The sequence below is a fragment of the Buteo buteo genome, chromosome 1 (assembly GCF_964188355.1).
Source record: "Buteo buteo chromosome 1, bButBut1.hap1.1, whole genome shotgun sequence".
Classification (NCBI taxonomy): Eukaryota; Metazoa; Chordata; class Aves; order Accipitriformes; family Accipitridae; genus Buteo; species Buteo buteo.
The window spans coordinates 26,284,500-26,305,642 of NC_134171.1; the positions used below are offsets into that span (position 1 = coordinate 26,284,500).

The 21,143-nt window shown below is 40.7% G+C and overlaps 1 protein-coding gene and 1 long non-coding RNA gene across 12 annotated transcripts in view; one reads left to right on the plus strand and one right to left on the minus strand.

Moving 5' to 3' along the window:
* PDS5A (PDS5 cohesin associated factor A) overlaps window positions 1-3,397 on the minus strand; it is an 85,591-nt gene extending 82,194 nt beyond the window's left edge. For 2 of the 3 annotated variants that reach the window (XM_075024730.1, XM_075024745.1), the window contains exons 1-2: window positions 3,224-3,397; window positions 2,221-2,391 (exon numbers count right to left, since the gene is read on the minus strand). In XM_075024730.1, the coding sequence (XP_074880831.1) occupies window positions 2,221-2,391; window positions 3,224-3,250 (198 nt within the window). In that variant the 5' untranslated portion in view covers window positions 3,251-3,397. The remainder of the gene's footprint in view (window positions 1-2,220; window positions 2,392-3,223) is intronic. The other variant, XM_075024739.1, reaches the window with a different exon arrangement.
* A 96-nt stretch (window positions 3,398-3,493) lies between these two features.
* On the plus strand, window positions 3,494-21,053 carry LOC142029766 (uncharacterized). Of its 9 annotated transcripts, XR_012650026.1 has the most exons (10): window positions 3,494-3,633; window positions 10,370-10,532; window positions 10,939-11,055; window positions 12,246-12,411; window positions 12,876-12,996; window positions 16,548-16,885; window positions 17,429-17,562; window positions 19,835-19,945; window positions 20,162-20,247; window positions 20,843-21,053. It is a non-coding gene; the product is annotated as an uncharacterized LOC142029766 (long non-coding RNA). The 9 variants fall into 9 exon arrangements; XR_012650018.1 differs by having other exon boundaries at window positions 19,835-20,247; XR_012650027.1 differs by having other exon boundaries at window positions 12,246-12,381; window positions 19,835-20,247.
* The last annotated feature ends 90 nt before the right edge of the window (window positions 21,054-21,143 follow it).

Sequence of the window (21,143 nt, forward strand, 5' to 3'; positions counted from 1 at the left end):
GCTAATGTTATCATACAGATATATCAAAACACTGTAAAAGAATCTGGTCTACATTTTATTACACACAACCCCAAGCAGAAGGAGGAAAAGGATAGAAAAACATTCTTTTTAAAAGTCCTTGGCACAAAAGCTGCTGCTCAGGCACTCTGGGACAGGTGCCCAGAACATCTCAAGTTCCAATAATAAGAAAAGCCTTCATTACAAGAAGAGGTCTGGACCCACAAATGCAGATGTGATATCAGTAAAGTTGCTAATAAGGACACAAATTTGTAACAAATTAAGTTGACCATGACTTCAATAAGCTAAAAGAACAGAAATTTGTAGGAACTGACCCAAACCCCGGTGGCCAAAACACCAAGCTACACATGCATCTTCTGTAAGAGACACACGGAGCATCTTTAGATTATGCATGGCCAAGAAGGTGGTAAAAGCCCTACAGTTTCAAGGGCTAATCCATGCCTGAATTTGTACATTCTGCTAAAGCTGGCTTTTATCATTGCCATATTTAAAGTTGCGGAAAGTTATCTTTTAACTGAACAAAACTCTTTCAAGCATTTTCATCCCAAGCACTGCAACATCATAATATCCCACATACCAAAATGAATTTGTTTTTATAAATCTAGTTGATATCAAGAAGCATGGCCTTCATAAATGAAGATTATATATGTCTATCCAAAAACATAAAGAAAAAAAATACTTGTTCCCATTTAAAGTTAGTCTACAGTCTTGAGGTCATCTGAATTCCTTAACAGTAGTTCATAAGAAAATGACAGAAAAAATATCTGCTGTTAGCCTGAAAATTACATCCAACACACACACATGATTCCAGCAAAACATATATGCATGACTTTGAAATTCTATTATTCCTATTATCTAGGAATGGCAGAGCTCACCATTGCAAGTTCTCCAACTGGGACAAAATTAAATACCCATTTCAACAAGCACCTCAAAACTGCACTCCTCCCCATTCCACACAGACTTTGATTCAAGGTCTCTGTCCAAACAATCAAACTCTAGGATATTCTCCTGTAACTGGCAATACGCCACTGGAGTTTTGAAAATACTAAGCTGGACTTGTCCATTCAATAATTTTCAAAACTGTAATTGGACAACAAGACTTGTTTTCAAAGAAACAACTGATGTGCCTTGCTGCTTTGAAAGCAAAGCACAAAGCCTACATTCTCTTCACGTCTATAGGTAAAAATGTTTCGATGTACTAGCTGACTAGCCAAGACCATGATTTCTATTTTTCAGTCTTTGTGGGGTCACTGTTGTGATGGAAAACAGATGATCAGAATAGAGAGTATCTCTGACGTCTAAAAAATTATTACTACATTTCCACCCTGGGCATGGGACCAAATCCCAGGTTACGACAACTTTCTGGTCCAAAGACCATGGTGTTAACAAATGAGCTGTGCCAATATTTGATCGATGCTCACCTTTATTCTCTATTGTCAGCATAGAGTTAAGAAATAATACTACTGTATCACAGTAGTATTTCATGTTTCCAATGAAAAAAGGGATTAAAAAAATAAAAAATGGCGATAAGCCTCACAGTCCCCCAGGATGCTGTCAAGCAAGCAGAGAAGATGCTTTTGTAACAGTCCCTTTTGCTTATGAAAATTTAGCAACTTTGCCAAGCACCAGTTATACTGAATAGGAAAGAAACAATATGTATTGTATTAAATTGCAAAATCTGAGGCAGGTTTTACATATGAAACAATTTCAAAATACCATCTACAAACTCCAGAAATTCATCTTTGCTGTTTGTGAACAGTGCTACTACCTTTTCAGTCAAGATTACCCTTAACTAGATCTACTTGTTTCCCCTGCTCAACTACGCTTGCTCAAAGTGCTGGAGCCCACGAAAACCTCCTAGCTCATGAGCAAAAATTTTCAGTAACATATCCTGCAATTATTACTTATGATTCCACTTCAGATCTCTCCCCAAAAGTGTGGATGTATTTGACGTACAAATTAGCAGTTTAATGTATCAACTCTGGCTTTGAGACAACTCGCGAGAGTAAAGTCACGAATTTAAAAAATGCTCGCTCTTTTAAGGAAAAGCAAGGAAGTAATATCCCCATAAAGGTCTACAGGCAAGAAGGAGACATTTCAATTATGACAAGGGAACTCCGGCAGTTCTCCTTTCCAGTGATGAAATATTTACCTTGAGAAGCAAAAGTCTCGGGGAAGGGGGTGGTGGTCAGGATTGCTCACCTTTAACCGTTTAACCACCTCATCGTTGGTAATTTTGTCCGTAATCTCCTTCACTCCGGGAGGATAGTAGATGATTTTACCGTCGGCAGCAGGTTTTGGTTGGGTAGCAGGGAAGTCCATCCTGGTGCTGCTGGTTATAAACTTTCCTTCTCCACAGTCCTCTACCGGCCTCTATCGGTCAGAAAACAAAAGTTCAGCAGAATGGAAACGACTTTCTAACCCTCTTTTTCCATTTCTCACCCTCAATTCGCAGAAGGCCCCGGTTATCACCCCGCCGGCTGCGCCCCCCGCCGCTGCCCCCGCCGCATCCCCCGGCCCCGGGCGGCGCTGAGGCGAGGCCCGGCCGGCCGCCGCTGCCCGCAACTCCGGCCCCTCCATTCCCCTCCGGCGCCTCCTTTCATTGCGGGGCTGCTCCAGCCCAACACTGTTAGTTCGGAGCCGACGACCTTACAATGAAATTTCCGACTCGATCGAAGGCTGCCCCGGGGCCGAGGGCTCGCTACGGCCCGAGGCGGGGGGTGGGGGCGGCGATTCCCGGCCCCGGGGCGGGGGGAGAGGGCTCGGAGCCGGCACGCCGGCCCCGGAGCCGGGAGACGAGGCCTAAACAGTTAGGCCTCAAAACTATCAGGAGGCAGAGAAACCAACAGGAGAGGGGGAGGGAGGGAGGGAGGGAGGCAGGGAGGCGGCGGCGAGCACAAACAAAACACCCCCGCCGGCCCCCCCGCCCGGCGCCGAGCCCCCCGCCCGGCCCCCCCGCGGCGGCCGGAGCCCCCCCCAGGGAGGGGGCCAGGCCACTCTCCACTTTCCATTTGTTCCCGCAACTTCATGCCCCCCCCGCAGCCCCTCGCCCCGCAGCCCCTCCTCGCCCCGCCGGGCCCACAAAGAGCCCCCCCACCCCCGCCCCCCGGCTCCGCGCACACACCCCCGCCGGCCGCGGGCGACGGGGACGGGGGGAGGGGGGGGAGCGGGGACGGAGGGAAGCGGGACCCGGAGCCGCCTTTACCTCATGCAGCTCCGGAAGGTGCAGCATTGAGTAGCCTCCGTGCCGGGTGGTCCTCGCCGCTCCGCCGCCACCCCCGCCGGCCGCTGCCCTGGCTGCTCCCGCCGCGTCCCTGCTCCGCGGTGCGGCGGCGGCGGCTCCTGCTCGGGAAGGGGTGGGGGGAGGGGGAGGCTGCTCGGTGGCGGCAGCAGCGGCGGCGGCGGCTGGGGAGAGGGGGAGGCTCCGGCGGAGCGTGCGCCGCGGGGACACAGTGCCGCTCTCCGTCCGGCCGGGGAAGAACAGCCCCGGAGGAGGCTCCGCGCCGCCCCCCTCCCCCTGCCCGCCCGCCCGCCCTCGGGCCTGGGGCCGGGCCCGCAGCGCCGCCCAGCCAGGATCCCCCAGCCCCAGCCCCGGGGCAGGGGCGAGGCCGGCCAGTAAGTCTCGCAGCCCGCCGAGCCCCGCGCAGGGCGGCGGCGGCGGGCAGTACCGGGCGCGGCCGCCGCAGCGCTGCCTCCCGCTTGGCGCCAAAACCCCCGGAGCGGCCGGGCCGGGCCGCGGCCTGAGGGCCGCTCTCCGGCCGAGCCCCGACGCCGCGGGGCTCTCCTCCTGGGCGGCGGGGGGCAACGGCCCGCTCCGAGGGCGAGGCCTGGGCGGCGTGGGGCCGGCTGCCGGGATTGCCGGGGAGGGGGCCGGCGGGTTCCCGGCTGCAGGGCGGCAGCGCCGTGTGCGGGAGGGGGAGAGGCATGTTTGCGCTTCCTCAGGGAGCCGGGCTGCTCATGGCTGCGCGGTCTCCTCTGGCCGGTCCCTCAGGCATCTGGTGCCGGTGGTGAGGCCTGGTCGGCGTGATAAATAAGAAAATGGGGGGGGGGGGGAAATGGTGCGTGGGGTGGCACGGAGAGTGCTGTGGATGTAGGAGTCAATAGCCCTTCTTCAGGCAGACGGGGGGGGGGAGGGGGGGGAGAGAGAGCAGCATCCCTGCCTCAACGTCCAAATTTTTCTTCCTCGTTGTTGGCAGATGAGTTTCTCAAACATTAATTTAGTTATAAATCTTCAGGAGAAACTTGAATATGCAGACTGAAGGAGCCCTCGCCAGCCAACTCAGGAAATCCTTCCATGCAAAATGTCTCTGTAATTTAATATTCTTTCATATTTCCAAGAGATGGAGTATGTCTGGAAAGTTAGTAGCAAAGTGGGATATATCTGTCTGTTTTGAATCTGCATTATGTGCCCTGCATGTCTGAAGTATAGGTGGCTATAAAGTGTTTTCCAGATGCCCACCCTGCTCAGAGAAGGTGCGTGACAGCTGAAAGATGATTTTTAGCTGATGAAGAGTAATTTGGGGTCTTCAGCTGACTATTCTTGGCTACTCAAACCAGCTAAAAGTATCATTTTTCTCAGTTTTTAAAATCTCTAATGAATTTTCTACAAATTAAAGGTGGGAGGCTGGGACCAAGCTGCGTGGAGGGACAGGTTTCTCCCCAGGGGCTGCGCGTGTGTGACAGGGGCCTCGCTGGGCACAGCAGAGGGGCTGGCACGGCCTGCCATCCACGCAGGAAAGATGCAGGAGGGTGAGGGGATGGGAAAGGCATAAATAAGTAAGATCATGGTGAAGTATGCCAAATTCCAGATTTACAAGATGTGGGAGGAAAACATACTGAAGACGACTGAGGAGCTCTCTGGTACTTCTGGTGTAATAGCATGTGGGTAGGAAATTGCTGTCCTACCCGTGTTCCTTGTCTCCCTGCAGTGTTGTCCTAGGGGACTTAAAGCCTTGAATGTCCATAGCCTCTATGAAATCAGCTCAGAAGGATTACAGTGAAAATGGCTGAGAGTTGCAAGGAACACTTAGGAGATCTCAGACAGTGATTTGGAAATCTAGAAGGGTGCCACCAGACAAGACATTTAAATCTGGCTGTGAGTCCAGGCTTAGATAAAATTATTCTCTCCAGGCTTAAGGATCGATAGATTTGGGCACTCACAACAGACAGGTGACTGTAAGAGTGGGATACACCATGCAGTTTTAACAAGGTTGTACTGATTTAATAAACAAATAAAGCCAACACCAAGCGTTTAATCTTTTTCCTAATGCAAACTTCAGCGGCCATTTAGATTTGCCTTAGAGCTGAAGTACTCAGACTAGCTATCAACTCTTATTTGTTGTCAATAAAATAATATGTACTGTCAGAACTATTACACTTTTAACAAATTTGGGGGTTTTATCCTTATGTTTGTTACATTAGGTACTTTGCTTCCCAAATCAAATGACTAATATAAACAATTTGGTGTAGATTCCTTATTTTTAATACACTTGTATTAACACAATAAATCAGAAACAAATCCTAGAAAATTATTCTGTAACTAAAAAAAGAAAACATGCATCAAAAACCTATATGAGCTGTCTTCAATTTAAATAGAAAAAGAGAGAATGTAAGTTAGTAAAGATGATGCAATAAATAAATTCAAAGTGATCTTTGCTGAGGTTTTTTTATGACCCAAGCATAAAGCTAGGAAGATGTTAGGCAGGCTTCTCTTTCAGCAGAATTGAAGTATTATGGGTGTTATAATCTAGAAATTTCACCTAAGTCTCAGAATGTCCATTTTTTTAATGTTTATTTTCAAGTATTGTTTTATTGTTATTGAAAAGCGGGATTTTATGTATATCATTAATATGACCTACAATGCCATAATGTTTTATTGTAATCTTGTGGTTACAAGTTTTTCACAAACTGACACCATCTTTACCAAGAAATTTTTATACAACAGGTCATGAAGTAGGAATAAGAATGAAAAGGTAGAGTGCTATGCTCCCACAACTTGCTTTTAGTCTAAGTTAAGGACACAGAGCAGAGCCTCTAGTACGCACTTCCAGTCACTTTTATTTTCCACTGAAGAATAAGATAAACTCTTGCGTTCTAAAGCATATGTGCACTGAAACTAACATGTAGTTAGATGTGGCAGTTCAAAGATTTCACTTGAAAGTGCCAGGCAAAGTTTGCTCATTTAATTAAAATTTTATTTCATCTTGAGCAAGTTGTTCGTGAAGCCTTACACTGGAGTACTCTTGGTTGAGGACCAAGATCTCTCTCTGTCTTCTTGCAGACTTCAGACAAAGAGTGAAGTTAGCAATTAATTACCGTGGAGTAATGGTTGAAGATTTTTAATTCTCAGGATTTCATATGTGTAGTATAACACTGAAAAAGTCCTGAAATACATCAGTAGAAAGTTTAGTATCTAGGAGAGGTTCACACTAGATTTCTGCTTTCACAGGTAATGGTTAGTCAGCAGTATGAAAATTTTGACCACCCCTCAGCGTCAAAGTTGTTGGAGTCCTAAGCCATCAGGTACAGTTTCTACTGGTAGACTGATCCATTCCTGGTATAATTTGCTGTCTGACTGTAGGTTCTGGTATCAACACAACCTTGCTGACATACCCTAGGTCCACAGCGGGAGTATTTTGCCAGCATACTAGTGTAAAACTGTCAGAGCACTCTTAGGATAGCTATTAATTTAGATGCTGTTAGTCAGATACATGATGTTTTGAATGAGCCTTAGGCAAATCATGATCAGCAAGGTGGTTGAGAGAGGAGTAGGTGCAGTTCTGTAATCATGGGATGATTAGGCAATGGTCCATCTTGTCTCAGAAGAGAAGCAGGGATTCGTACTTCTGCACCATTTGAAGCTCTAAAGGGGTAAAACACAGTGTGTTGTTCTGATATCACACCCAATTAAGGGAGGTATGAATGAACACTTAACTGCCAATTAGCTTGAATATATGCATGGCATTTTCAGAATGTGCAAACATAAAAGCTTCAGATAAACTGACCTGTGGTACTCTTAATCTGAATAGTCCTGAAATCTGGTCCCAGATATGATTACAGCTGCTAGTGTCTGGTTTGTTGCCTTTGCTTGTTTGACCTTCACCCTTCTAATTTCAGCAAGCAGCTGAGATCTGACTTGGACTCTGCTTCTTGTACAGCTGTAGCCAGGTTCACATGATCCCTTGGGTTTTAATGGATGGCTCTGTCTAATAATAAGACCCAGTCCTTTAGTCTTTACCCAGATTTTATTGAGTCCCTACCTGGACAAAATTTAGGTTGGAATTTATTTACTTTTACTCCCTTTATTTTTATTGGAATGTATTTACTCCAATCCGTTTGTTGTTTATTTGTTTATTAATGTATTTTAGACTACTACTGCAAGTGTAGTCTATAAGCAGACTGAAATAAAGGGTGCTGAACACTCTTGTGGGGTGGTTCTTTCTCTGTATCACGTCAGGAGAGGTTAGAGGAAGGTACCAATAAAAGAAGAATGTGTTTTTATTGGTGAGGGAAATAACACAGCACAAGGTTTTCAGAACAAAACGGCTTTCAGGTGAAACAGAAGAGAGTATGGAGTGATTACTTTAAGCACAGAAAATCCCTTAATTCATGTTGATTAAATTAAGCTATGCGCACATCTTTGCAGGAACAGCTTAACGGTTGTCCTCAGGTCTTTGTTAGTACAGTAAACCTGGATAGTAATAATGATCAAGAACTAAACAGTTGTATCAAGACACAACAGTGTGTAATGAACTGCAGAATAAGTCATACCTGTCAGTCAGTTGGCCAGACAAGTAAGAAATCCTATCTGGTGGGTTAGGAAAGCACTTGTCTTCCTAATAATAGCTATGCTCTTGAAAGCTCCTGCTTTGCAGAACCAGGTGGTGGAGTGTGGTCCTTCACTATTAAATTTTTTAAGTCGCAGTCAAATAGGTCAAGAGGGAAAAAAAAAAAGGGGAAAAAAAAAAGCAAAAAAAAGCAAAAAAAAAGCTTAATTACTTGTTTTCAAGTCTAGCGTTTAGCCAGTTTTTGATATCTAGCAAGTTGCTTTCTCTCCTAATCATGACTGCCCCCCCCCTAATGAAAACCTATTTATTTTTTGAATGATACACATTTTTTCCTGCAATACACCAGTTCCTCTGAACTCAGGAAAAATCCAACCCTGGAAAATATTTTTTTGTCCTCAGTTTTGCACTGAAGCTTTCTCCCTTAGCTTTTTGACTTTGGTATTGGTCCTTGCTTCCGGTCATCTTTCCTCTTTGTCTGTCTGTTGATTCTCTCACACATGTGGTTGTACACAGCTCCTCCAGTTAAAATTATAGCCTCTAAGTTTGCTGCACTGGATCTTCAGAGTTATCCCTGAGGTTTCTAATTAAACTTTGCAGCATAATGTATCTTGGTAACAGCACCTAATTGTTTTAACTACCTATTTTATAAAAGAATTTATGGGTTTTTACAACTGCTGTAAATTGAGAACAGTGGTTACACTCACCTGAGTCAAAGGTGGGTTTCTTCACAATGTGGGCTGCAATAACAAAAGAGCCCTAAAAGGCGTCCCATTCCAGAGGATATTTGCAGTGAAATTACTCCCATCTAAGAATAGACCAAAAAGCATGTTTGTCCTGAAAACAGGGACTTAATGTGTGTCTCCCATGATCTACATTGACAAATACGTAAAAGGGTGGAGGAGGACTTGTGTGTATTATCTCATGGAGACAAGCAGCTGGAGACGAAAAGAGTCCCATGACTCGCTGACTTTTCATGGAGTACCACTAGTTCTGAATTAAGGGGAGGACCAAATATTGTATGGATGATGCACTCCTTTGAAATGGATCCCTAGCCATAATTGTCTAAATGTTATTTTGCTCTGGTTTAGGTAAGGAGGGCTTTCTTCTGTACTGTCTGAAAATGTCCTTATTCTGAGTCTTACTCCGAGATAGGGCAGTTATACTTGCCACTGGACTTTTGTGGTATCAAGGCACATTCAGAAATGACAAGGATTGTCATTGCCAATATCTTTAAGCCATTGTGAAAAAGTGTATACTTGCAAATACACTTGTCATTTACAAAATACTGTATTGACAGAACAGTTGCACTTGTTTCCTTTGCTTGCAAGTGAAGTAAAATCAATTTATTGGCACCTGCATATTGGTGATTTCATAGGAGAATTTTTAGAAGCCTCCTTGATCCGTTGCTAGTTTTGAGCATTCAGAAACTGAAGTCACAGCAGCCTACTGTGTGCCATCTATCCACCTCCTTCCTAGCTGCTCTCTATTACGATGACTTGTCACCATTCACTCCATAATTACATTCTCAAGGTTATTTCCATCTCTGCTCCTGATGTGTCCAAAGCACATACATTTACACCTATTCATTTCTGACAACCAAGTCTACTTTTCTCCAATAATATATTTAATATGAGCATTTATCATCTTTTCTGCCCAGGAGATATGCAAGGGTCTTCACTTGTACCACATCTCAAAAGCTTCAATTTTCTTCCTGTCACTATCAATAATTTCTCAGAATTCACATTGATAAGTTGCTACAGCAAAAAATTAAGCATTTCACCAGTCAAATCTCTCTACTTTTTGAGATAAAATATTTTTTTCAGGCTTTTATAAGGGAAACCATGGATGGATCAACTATTCTTCAAGTTTTTCTGGTTTCTGTTGGACAGGTTCTGATTGGATAAATTTGATCCCAGGTAACTGAATTTATGAACGGTCTTTGTAGCTAGACCATTAAGCATGAAGTTAGCTTATATTCTCTTTTTATTAATTAAGTAAAGTTATTTTATTTATGGCACATTCAAGAATAGCCTGTATTTTTCATTAGCCTTTTATCGGCTCTCTAATACTTGCTGCACAGCAGAAGCTGTTTTGACAAAGAGCGTTATGTCGTCAGCCGAAGGTCACTTAAAAGGAATCCATTTCAAATTCAACTTTTCCATTCTGTAAAGTCCTTCCTGGATTATTTTTTTTTTTCCCCAGCAAGGCTGCAAGAAAATCTGCAGTTACCTGCAGTTTTAATAGTAGTGTATGGCTCTTTATGTTTGCTCGCTATTTTTTCAAACAACAAGGCAGATTTGGGGAATTTCTGAGTGAGACTGGTTACAGGAAAAGCCACCAAGGAAATTGGGGAAGTTTGGTAATATACGTAGCCCATGGTGGCTGCCTAGTGGAGAGAAGACAATATGAGCAGAGTCTTTCCCTCAGCCCCATTAGATAAGAACTGTCCTATGATCTGTTGAAAAATGAGAACATGTGTGGTACTAACAAATTCTGATTAAGAGTCTCCTTCATGAAACTTATCGATGGTATTTGTGATGCTGCTGTTCCTAATTCTTTCACAGATACATGTCTGCTGCTTGCAGTAAAGAAAAGAATGATATGAACCTTTGCAAATTAATATGAACTTGGAATTTACCATCATGGTCAAAGAAAGATGTCTGATGAATGGATGTGCAGTCTCAGAGCTGTACTGTAATGATGGGGTCATTTCACGATGATGGATAGGTATGTGGTGTACTATTCAGAGGCTTAAAAAGGGGTTGCATTTATCAAACTCAGGGAGGCATCAAAGTGTTTGGGTATGACTCTGTGAGCAGTAGAATCATTACAGTTTGCCTTTGAACAAAGTCAGGAAATATATTGATCATATAGGTTTATGCTGCTAGGAAACAAACTAATGATGATTCAATCCATGTGTTTTGTGAATGGCTTGAGGCGACAATCATTAAAACATTACACCACTACACCATTTGGGAACTTGAATATGAAAATTGGAATTTCAAACCCTTGTAAAGAACAATTTGCATTTGTATTTACGAAATAAAATTAGTGCTTTGGATTGTGCAGCTCCAGCCACTTCATACTTATGATTCTACTTCAGTTAATGCACTGGATGTTTGCACCCACACAGGTCATCAGGCAGCATGACCGAGGAGCACACTGACAACGTAGTGATCCAGCAGCAGGGAATACTGAGTATCAGTGGAGGAAGATATTCCTAAATTCAGGATGTGTGGCAGCAGAGAAGGTAACTAAGGTTATTTGAGGCAGTACTTGAATGGGTATTTAACAAAGCAGACAAAGAACTGGTGTCCGAGACAGGACAGAATATCAGGTATTGAGTAGACAAAGCATAAGTAGGCTAGACAAAGCAAGAGCAAATATAGAAATGAGAAAAGCGTAGTCTTGACAAACATGAATGCTTAGTAATAGAAAAGCTGTATTCACAATAGTCAGATCTCTAACCAAAAATTCTCCGTGATGGAATATAAGAAAGTCCATGATGGTAGAGTGATTGCTGAAGGTGATGATATTAAATGCCAGCAGAGGGATTACTGCTTGTAAAGTAGACTGATACGTATCCACTTACAATTTCACCAACATCTAATACGACTATTTATATCCTATCTGAATGTGGCAAGGCAGCTCATGTGTACTCTGTGTAATATACTATAACTACACTGTATCAAGCACATGAACACTTGCTTTCTTAAGTGTATCTCTGTGTTGTTCTTTTTATTTTCCAGACACTGCGTACTTATACCTAAACATTTATATTTTCAGGAAAGTGCATGCTAAAATTGTAAACTTCCTTTATCTGAGACCGTTAAAGAGGCAGACAAAGACTTTTAGCCAGCATGTGAACATGTAGGTCAGTACTTCAGATGTACTCAGTTTTTGCTTATGGAATGCCATTGATCTATATTTAATCAACATGTTTTAAACTTCCTTCAAGATCTGCTCAGCAGCCACCTCTAATCTAGCACATGGAGAAGAAAACTTGAGTGAACCATTCTTTTCATGCATTTTCAGTATCATTTAGGTTGACACTGCCTGGATGCACTCTGTTAGGCTTGTATCCTTGCTTCAAGAACTGTAACAATATGTTCTCTCACACAGCTTCATCATAAAAAAGATGTAAATGAAAAAATATGTTGACAAGTCTATCAGATTCTGAATATAGTAAGAGAGAACAGTGTTACTTCCAGGGGAGAAAAAATTTATCTAGCAATACATCCTTAAACCCCCTAAGGAAGCAGCTTCATATAGTAAGAAAGAAGTAACACTAAAGGAAGTACACAAATGCTGACATAATCTATGAATAAGAAAAACCCAAGGGCTTTATAGTTTCCTGAATTTAAGCAAATTTGCAGTAAAATTTTGTCTGTCTTATCAAACCCTTATTTTGGTGTTTGTCTCTGTGCTCCTTTCTAAAAGGTTTGTCCCTTGACCTGTTGCCAGATATGAGAAATGGGAATACAAGAAAAGGTATGAATGAACAGGAGAAATGGGAAGACCAAAGATGAACACGTGGTAGAGAATCTGCAGCTGGCAGAGCATTAAGGAGTTTCACGTGAGCAAGCAAAAAATGCAGAGATAGAAGGTGAAATAAATAGCCCTGAGTGAATTGCAAGTATATTTTAAATATAATTATTTGTGATCAGTAAGTACAATTTTGCCAAATTCAAGGTGAACTGGAGAAGCCAAATTCTGAGAACAATATGATTAAATGTTCTGTTATATATCTTAAAACTAGTTACACCTACAGTTCATATTTACTTAATATAAAGGCTTCTTTTGAATTAGATTTTGGCTTTGCATGTTTGGAAGCTACAAAAGTAATCTTTTCTGAAACGAGCTGAACAGACTTGCAAGAAGATTTTTAAAAAACAGAGCATACTATTAAAATTCAAAGTTAAAAAGGAGATTGTTGTGGGTTTCTTTTGCCCCCTGTTTACACATGAAGGGGAGTTCCAGGTCAGCTGGAGAGCTACATCAAATTATATTGGGCGTTTTTGTTTCTGCATGCATATGTCCTGCCTGCTGTTTTGATGCTGCCATGGTTAGTAAATGTCTTCTTACTGAGCCTGGGGAAGAACATACGTGTGACAGTGGCTGCAGCTGCACTTGGAGTGATGCAACCTGCCATCTACAAAGGGGTGAACCTGACAGTGTAGAGTGTTGAAAGGTAAATGAAACAAGCTTAAATTATGGAAGTGTTGTTTGTTTTCTATTTCAATCCTAATAATAGGTTTAAACATAATCCAGATAGGGATTTACTTATATGTGCTTTTGATCACTATGGAATTTGAAAAGTAAATGTATAACCAGCAACAATTAGGAGAGTCCAAAAACATTTGCCTTTAAGAGTCTTCAGAGTCACAAACTGCATAATGCTGCTGAGGAAAATAATTACCAACATGTGTATGGATAAGGGGAAAATTGGCAATTGGTTTTGCTGAGTATTTAACCTTTTCATTTTCTACTCTTCGGTACTGTGTAGTATATATAGTTTATTTTTTGTATGTGGAAAATACACAAGTTCATAACACTGATGGAAAGATAAAATTCTTACTTGATTTTGAGGTACACACTGTTCTCTCCTAACCATCACTGTTGCACAGAAGAAGAAATCATAGCTCAGAAATTGAAGAACTACATAGAAAATACGAATTATTCCCATTTCGGTGTTCTTTTAAATTAGTGTGTTCTTTCTTCCAGGTTTTGGGGACTGTAAATAGATGAATAAAGTAATTGAAAGAGTTCAATGTTTGATCATCTATTTGAGGAAAGCTTAAACATGTTTTCATGCCAGTTGTATCAACTGTTTTTGGGTTTTGGTTTTTTTTTTCCTTTAATAAGCTGTCTATTACAGATGGGCCCAGATCCAAATTACACCACCTCTGCTCCATCCTGAATTGTGTGTGTGAGCTAAATCTGGTTACAGATACCAATCTGAATGTCATAAGCTAGGGCAGGGTGGGGTGGAGCTTGTCTTTAGATCTGACTCCCTTGTTCTCTGGACTTGGAATTGGCATGAATTTGGCAGGTCTGAGCTAACTAATTTTTACCTAGTCCTCAAATAAATCGGAAACTGTTGTGACTGTCATTTTATGTCTCTGAAACTGTAAGGTGGTCCTTAGCTGCCTGCGGCTTCCTAAATTTGAGTTTCTTTTGTTGCTGGTGTTATTCACTGGGAAAGAACGTGGCCCCATTTCCAGTGACAGAGGGTGTGAAATGTTAAAAAGTAGAAGCGATAGGTGGATTTTAAAGGGACAAAAAAAAAAAAAAAGAGGTCAGAATTTACAGGAAAGCAAAAGAAGGCCTTATTCCCCATTCAGCAGCGACCAAACAGCCATGGAGTCGGCTTCCTAGCTAAATAATTAGGTTCTATCATGTGACAGTTACAAAGAATCACATACTGAACAAAGGATTTCCTTTAAAAAAAAAAAAGTAGTCTATACAGCTGTTTTTAAATGCTCGTCACTCTCTGCTCCCTTCCCCCATCTCCTTGGCTTCTTGTTTCAGCATAAGACATGCAGCATACAAGTTATTAAAGTTTAGAAACTAGTTAGTGAAATTTAATTAATAAATGAGTGCTAGTGGGTTTAGACCATAACAAGTTTCCTAATTTATTTTTATAAGCAGTTGGAGTAATTTGCAGATGTCCATGACAGAGGTCAAGTGCAAGGGTTGCTGTAGCTAGCCAGCTTTTGTGTAACAAATGGTGAATAAGGAAAATTGACACTAAGCAGGAAACCTGCAAGATACTTGTATATCGTAGAATTTTGAAGCCATTGAGTTGTGGTATCAGAAAACTTTATAAAGTACACAGGTCTGGGTAGGATCTGTAATTGGAAATAAGGCCTCTATGAAACTCCTTGGAGAAAGGAATTAAATGATTTTTATATTGTTTTAATCTTCTATTAATTGAAGGTCAGTCACTGTGAGGTAAATGGATTCGTAAATCACTTATGATTGGCAAGCAATTAACTTCTGGTAAATGAATTGTACAGACAACAGAGTCGAGTCTGTCTTGACAGGTAAAAGCATTTGTTCATTCAAGTGACATTAATAGATGATTGAAACTTGCCTAAAATTCAGGATCATACTTAACATTAGATCTACTTAGAAATTTCATTCTGCAGCAAGGTCCAATGTTTTAACATTTAAGAATTTCTGAATCGAGGCAAACAATAGACATCTCAAAAATTCCAGTAGAATGAAAGTACTGGGTTTTATTTAGAATCACTGAAAAGTTTTAATGATTTTTTCCCCCAGTATTTTAGTAAGGTGAAATGGACTGATAACCTTTAACATCACAAAACCCATAGAATATGAAAATATATAAACTAAAAGAAGCCAAAATTTTACTTGAAATAATATTACATAGTCAAAAGAAAACAGTAACTTATAGCTTTTTTTCTGTTCTTTATAATGTCAAATTAACTTTTTCAGTAAATGGTTTGTTTTCAAGTGTTTAATTCTGTATCTCACCATGACTTGGTCACATTAAGTAAACTTGGGAATTAATGTATTTGAGGAAATGCATCTGTTTTGCTCTAAGGAAAACAGTTACTTTAAGTGATACAGAATACCTTTATGTGATAAAATCCTAATATGAGCAAGGTAGTTTGTACTTTTTACATGCTATCGTGGTTAACGTAAACAGGTAGGAACACAAGATTATTTTAACCCTCTAATACATCTAATATGATCCTGTTCCAACTAAAAGAAACAAACTTATTTCCCTTTCTGCCTCTGCCCTATTTTATCCTTAGAGAAGACAAAGTCTGACATCAGATGATTTGGATTCAGTAGCTATCACTTATGTTAGGGACTTGACTCTAAGATATCCCAGACGAAGCTCAGCTGCCCAAGAAAATTAAACACTGAAGTCTCACTGCAAATTTCTTGAATGATGTTAGTTCTGTCTTAACCTAGAAAATTTTAGCTCAGTTCAAAATCAGTGCAATTTCTTCTGCAGCCGTGGCTGTCTTAACAACTGCCTGAAGGCAGTTATCTTGCATATTGGAAACCTGGAGATTTTCTGTCCCGGGGCAGTTTTGTTCTTACAGCTCTGGCTTTACCAACGAATGGAGGCCATTAATGATACCGTTCCTTAGAAACGCCCTCTTTCTTGATCAGCATACAATTGTGTTGTAAAAAGCAGTAAGTAAACTTTCACGTCCTGGTCAAATTCCAGTTCAGATAACAGCACCCTGCTTACAGAGTTCTACAATTTCAACTGAATAGTAACTGTCTGTTAACCTACTCTGTGATACTGAATGGCGTAGTTAAACAGCTGTTGCATTTTGTTTGAGATGCATGGTCTCAGCTAACTGAGGTATAAAGTGGATCCCCCATGGTTGTTTTGGTTTTTTTACAAGACATTTTGGGGATGGTAAAACTTACAGAAGTGTCAAACGTTATTCATTTTTTTTCTGTTAAGCTTGGTCTAATTACTGCAGTGATATAAATGAAATCTGATTTTTTAAAATAATACAGATATGCAGTTTTACCGCTAGCCTTGTTCTTAGGCCATGTCTTAAATACACTGATCTCTTAAGATCTCTGATATTAAATTTTGCTATGGGATAGGATCAATGCAGTTTTTGAAAATAAAGGCAGTGATACTCAATAGATAAAAACATGACAGTTACAATGAAAGTCAGCTTATTACTTTTTATCATGTGCCAAGGAGGCATACTAAGCATCGTTTGTTTTTCCTTTCTGCAGTTTAAACAAGTCAGGATGGATTTTTGATAACCATGAAATTTGACATATCAGATTGATAAAAACTGCATAGCAGAGAACATCCAATACAGGAATCAGATTCACCACAAATCAAAACTGAAGTGTGAGCTTATTCCAAATTCAGAAGGTCCTTGTAGCAGTGAGGCTTCTGTCAACTGTATAAGCATGACCTCATCCTTTGCCTGCAGAGAAGATACAATTAAGTATAATTCTTTACTTCTTGGATTACAGCATTTATTGTCATCATCTCTCTGCATCTTCTTTCCAAAAACCCAATCATCTTTGTAGTGCATATGTTTTGGCAATGTTTAGTGTATCAGGTATAGTAAGCAAATTTTATTTCTGTTCTGCAATATATCTGGAGTATCTCATTAAAGTACAAGTACTTTAACTAAAGACTAGTAATATGCTGCTTTAGAATGCTTTTAAACAAGAATTTGAAAATTTACAACTATTAATGTTCAGTGGTAACCTTATAAATTCCTTTGATAGTTTACCGATGGGCAGGTGAATCAAAGCACTGATTTGTTAAGTAACTTCTCAATTCATTAGTGGTAATGCTGGAATTACTGTGACCCACTCACCTGAAAACCTGATCCTGTTGAAATCAGCAGAATTTTTGCTATAGTCTTCAGTGGGGCAAAAATTGCCCCATGATCTAGATTTTTGCTGCTTCTAAATACTATTTTTTCCCTGTTTAAAATAATGCTGAAATAGAACCCTGTATAAAGGGAATTAAGGCATTATTGTAATATAGGTGTAGTAAAAATATGCTGTTTGGAATTAAAAGATGTATATGTGAATTAACTAATATTACTGCAGTGATACCAACCTGTTTCTACATTTAACTACGGAATCGTTAGCTATATGGAACAGAAGATCAATATACTTCAAGTATAGAAGCCAGATGTGGAGTACCTTTATGGAGATAAAACACCACAATTCACTATGCATTTGACTTAAATCTGGAGAGCAGTGGAGGAGACAAGACATTTATGTGAGTTATTCTACGAACATTTATTTTTATAAAACTTCTATCCTTCCTCCCCTACCCCCTTTTTTTTTTTACTTAAAGAATTAAATTGCTACTTCGGAAATCAAATTCTGGCTGAGGTAGGAGTTATCTTTCGTAAGAACACAAACTCCAAGATCATGGAGAAAAGTAATATTAACTGGAGACACAGACATTTCAAGAAGCCAAGTTAAACATCTTAAATCAGCATTAAGGTAAATCCATTAAAAAAAGGTGGGGGTGGAGAAAAGCTAATACTTTTTATTTCCCCCAGTGGTAAATGAAACCTAAAGCTGGCAACAGAATGTGAAAGGCTTCTTAGGAAGAGGAAGGGTTATAGCATGGAGGGACCGAATCAATTTGTATGAAAATGGTTTCTGCAGGAACTAGATGAGGGCTCTTTTCATCTCTCCTTTCTGAAGAAAGGAAAAACCCATGATAATTTGGGGCTTTGATTGTATATATTAATGGTCCAAAGTAGAATTCTGAATAATGATAAAAACTATACCTTAAGTTCCTGGAAAGATAACTTATTTCAGATTTACTGCAGGCAGTCATGAATTTTTAATGCACTCTAATTTCTCAGGCATTTTCCTACAGTATTTATTATGGTATATTCAACATGTTAATCTAAGTAAAAAGAAGTCTTTAAAACTGACAAAGTTAAACATGTCTTTCATGCCATACCAAAATGTTCTTCACACCGAAAGTTTAGCTGCAAATTGTTCTTGCAAATCAAAATCTAATCTTTTTTAACTATAGACCCTCAAAGACAATTTGAGCATAGAAGAAAGGAAATCACAATTTGCTGACTAGACTTAGGCTGCATATAATCAGAAACATTAAAAGGGACGGACATTTCCTTGTTTTTATGGCCCAACTCTGGTAATAATACTATTTTAATGTGATATATGACATAAGCAAGAACATAGTATTTTTACTTTGAGGAGGCAGCAATGTAGAAACTAAAATGGAAAATCTGTTGTTAAAGCATTCAGTGAAGACCAAACACTTGAGCCAAACAGCACAGATTACATGCTGTATGTTCAAGCCACTCCAAGTAAAAAACAAGCCAACTGTAGACATAAGGAGAGACAGAGGAATGACAAAAACCCACCCCAAAACAATAGCAGATAATAGGTGATTATGTATTATGTTTGAAGAAGTTGTGTGAAAACTCAAAAAAAAGGACACACGTACTTGAAAGAACCTCTATTACAGTGATTATAATCGTCTAGATACCAAAATCCCTCCTATTTAAAGTGTTAACTGTGGTAGGGGAAAATCTGCCAGTACCCAAATTAGTCTGGCATTTTCATGGTGTCAAATACTGTAATATATACAACTGGCAAAGAACAACATAGTTTTATGCATCAAGTGCCAGCAGCAACACCCCACTAGCAGTGCAGTTTAATGGAGGCTATTAGATTCAAGTGTACTGAAAACCTCTCTCTTCCTCTTTTTTGGCAACCTTAAAAATATAAAGACACAGTCATTAGACTGGAATTTACATGACCTATTTTTCCAAACGTATGATTAACACATTACCAGCATCACACCCTTAAAGAAAAATGATTTTGTTTCTGATACTTGTCCAGACGCTGAACACGCAAAGTAAGGAAACAGTTCCTGGTACATGCATGAAACCATCACGTGACAGCACATGCACACACAAATTCTGACCAAGGCTTTTCCTCCAGATTTCTGGACATGTACAATATCAGTGTATTGAATAATTATTTATTTTCGTTTTGTGAGTCACAGCAAGAGACAACTTTTTTGAAACTTATCAGCACATCCTGTGAATGAGTATGTATACGCTTTATGTATTGTATTAGAAATGTAAATGTTTGTCCTTGTTTATTTAAATATTGCACACCATGTAACTACAAGGTAAGCACTGATATAGCAAAGTGACAGGCAAACTAGCAATGCCTAAATCAGTTTAATTCCTAAAACATTAAATGCTTTGAATACCAATTTCAAAATTTCTAACATTACTTTTGTTATGAAATATATAGAATCCTACATATAAAACCTATTTGTCTTTCCGTTGCTGTGCTACCAAATAGGCAGCACTTGGGGACTGTAATCCCTACAAGCTCTAGAGAAATTACTCTGAGCACCCTTCTGTAGTTTTCACAATTATAGTGAGCTACCCATGCATAATTAGTTCACCTTAAAACTAGCTATTATTTTTGCACTTGCTTGTTCTTTATTGGCATTAAAACTAAAGTGACATCTCTAATGCAAAAAGGTTGGTCCTGGTGGGAGAGGGAAAGACTCTCCAGGCCCCAGAAGGAAGCAGCAGCGGGAGTACAAGTGACTGAGACAAAGCTGGCTAAGACTTCTTGGACTTGTGAAGCATGTAAGATTAGGTGCTAAATAAGCAGCGCTGAAGGCCACTTCTTGTTTCCCTCTTTGAAGGAAAATGAAGGACAAGTGAGGCTCGGAGATGGCACCTGGTCCTTGAATGGGATGAATCACAATGTGAGGGACCTTCGGGCTGGGAGACAACCTTACTATCCTCGGGGGGGAAATGCTTTTCCCCTTTCACAGGAGTGTGGTTGCTTCTGTTCCCTAGGAAGAGCACAGTGGGACACCTCCAGCCAACATCATCCTGAGGCATTGTGCCCTGATGGGAGGCGCTTGAATACAGATGTCGGGGAGGTATCTCGAGACAATAGGGCATAGGAAGGCACCCATCTCCTTCTGGGAATCAGATGAACAAGCAGGAAGCAGTGGAGACCCTGCCTATTATTTTGCTCGGACAGGCAGGGAGACAGAGCTGACAAGGATGCCTATGGCTATGTAATAAAGTCCTATTCTTAGAAAGCAGTAATGGGTTAACTTCATCAGTAATTTTCCAACTATATTTTAATGCCTGTTTGTTGACCATGAAATTTCTCAGATCAACAAACTTCTATAAAATTACAGAAAAGTTTCCCAGTAGAACCTCCTCATCTTGAGTGTTGGGTTTGTTTTTTTGTTGTGTTGTTTGTTTGTTTTAATTTTAAAGAGCTTTGCTCCTTTTCTTGTGTTGATAAATTCAAAACTCTTGTTCAAGTGCCTAGTTCCCTTCATGGTGGCTTCACAGCAGTTCTAATTTAAGAGCTGCTTATCATCATCTCAGTCTGTCAGGACCAGGTCTCTCTTCCCTTTCATCTTTCCATAATCTTCCATTGCCCATCTCCATCAAATGCCCGTTGCCTGTTGTAGATAACGAAGCCCTCTCCTAATCAGTTGCTCCTCATTTCTGTTGCAGCTCTTAAGCTCCACTGCAATCACTGATGCCAGATCCCACCAGGCTCTCCTCAGCTTCCTTAAAAACTCTTCATCTCTTGTCTGCCGCGTACATGCCATTTCTCCTCCAGCATCAGTCCGCAGATCCACTGCATCATTCGGGACTGTAGGACCTTTCTCTTCTGCTGCGACGTTAGAAATTGCTTAGTAAAAAAGGGCAGCGGCCCCAGAAATTAAACACTCGTCCTTTTTTGTTACAAATTTCAAACCTGCCAGTACATGGCTAGTACGATTTCACCATACTCCTCTCGACCTCCGTCACC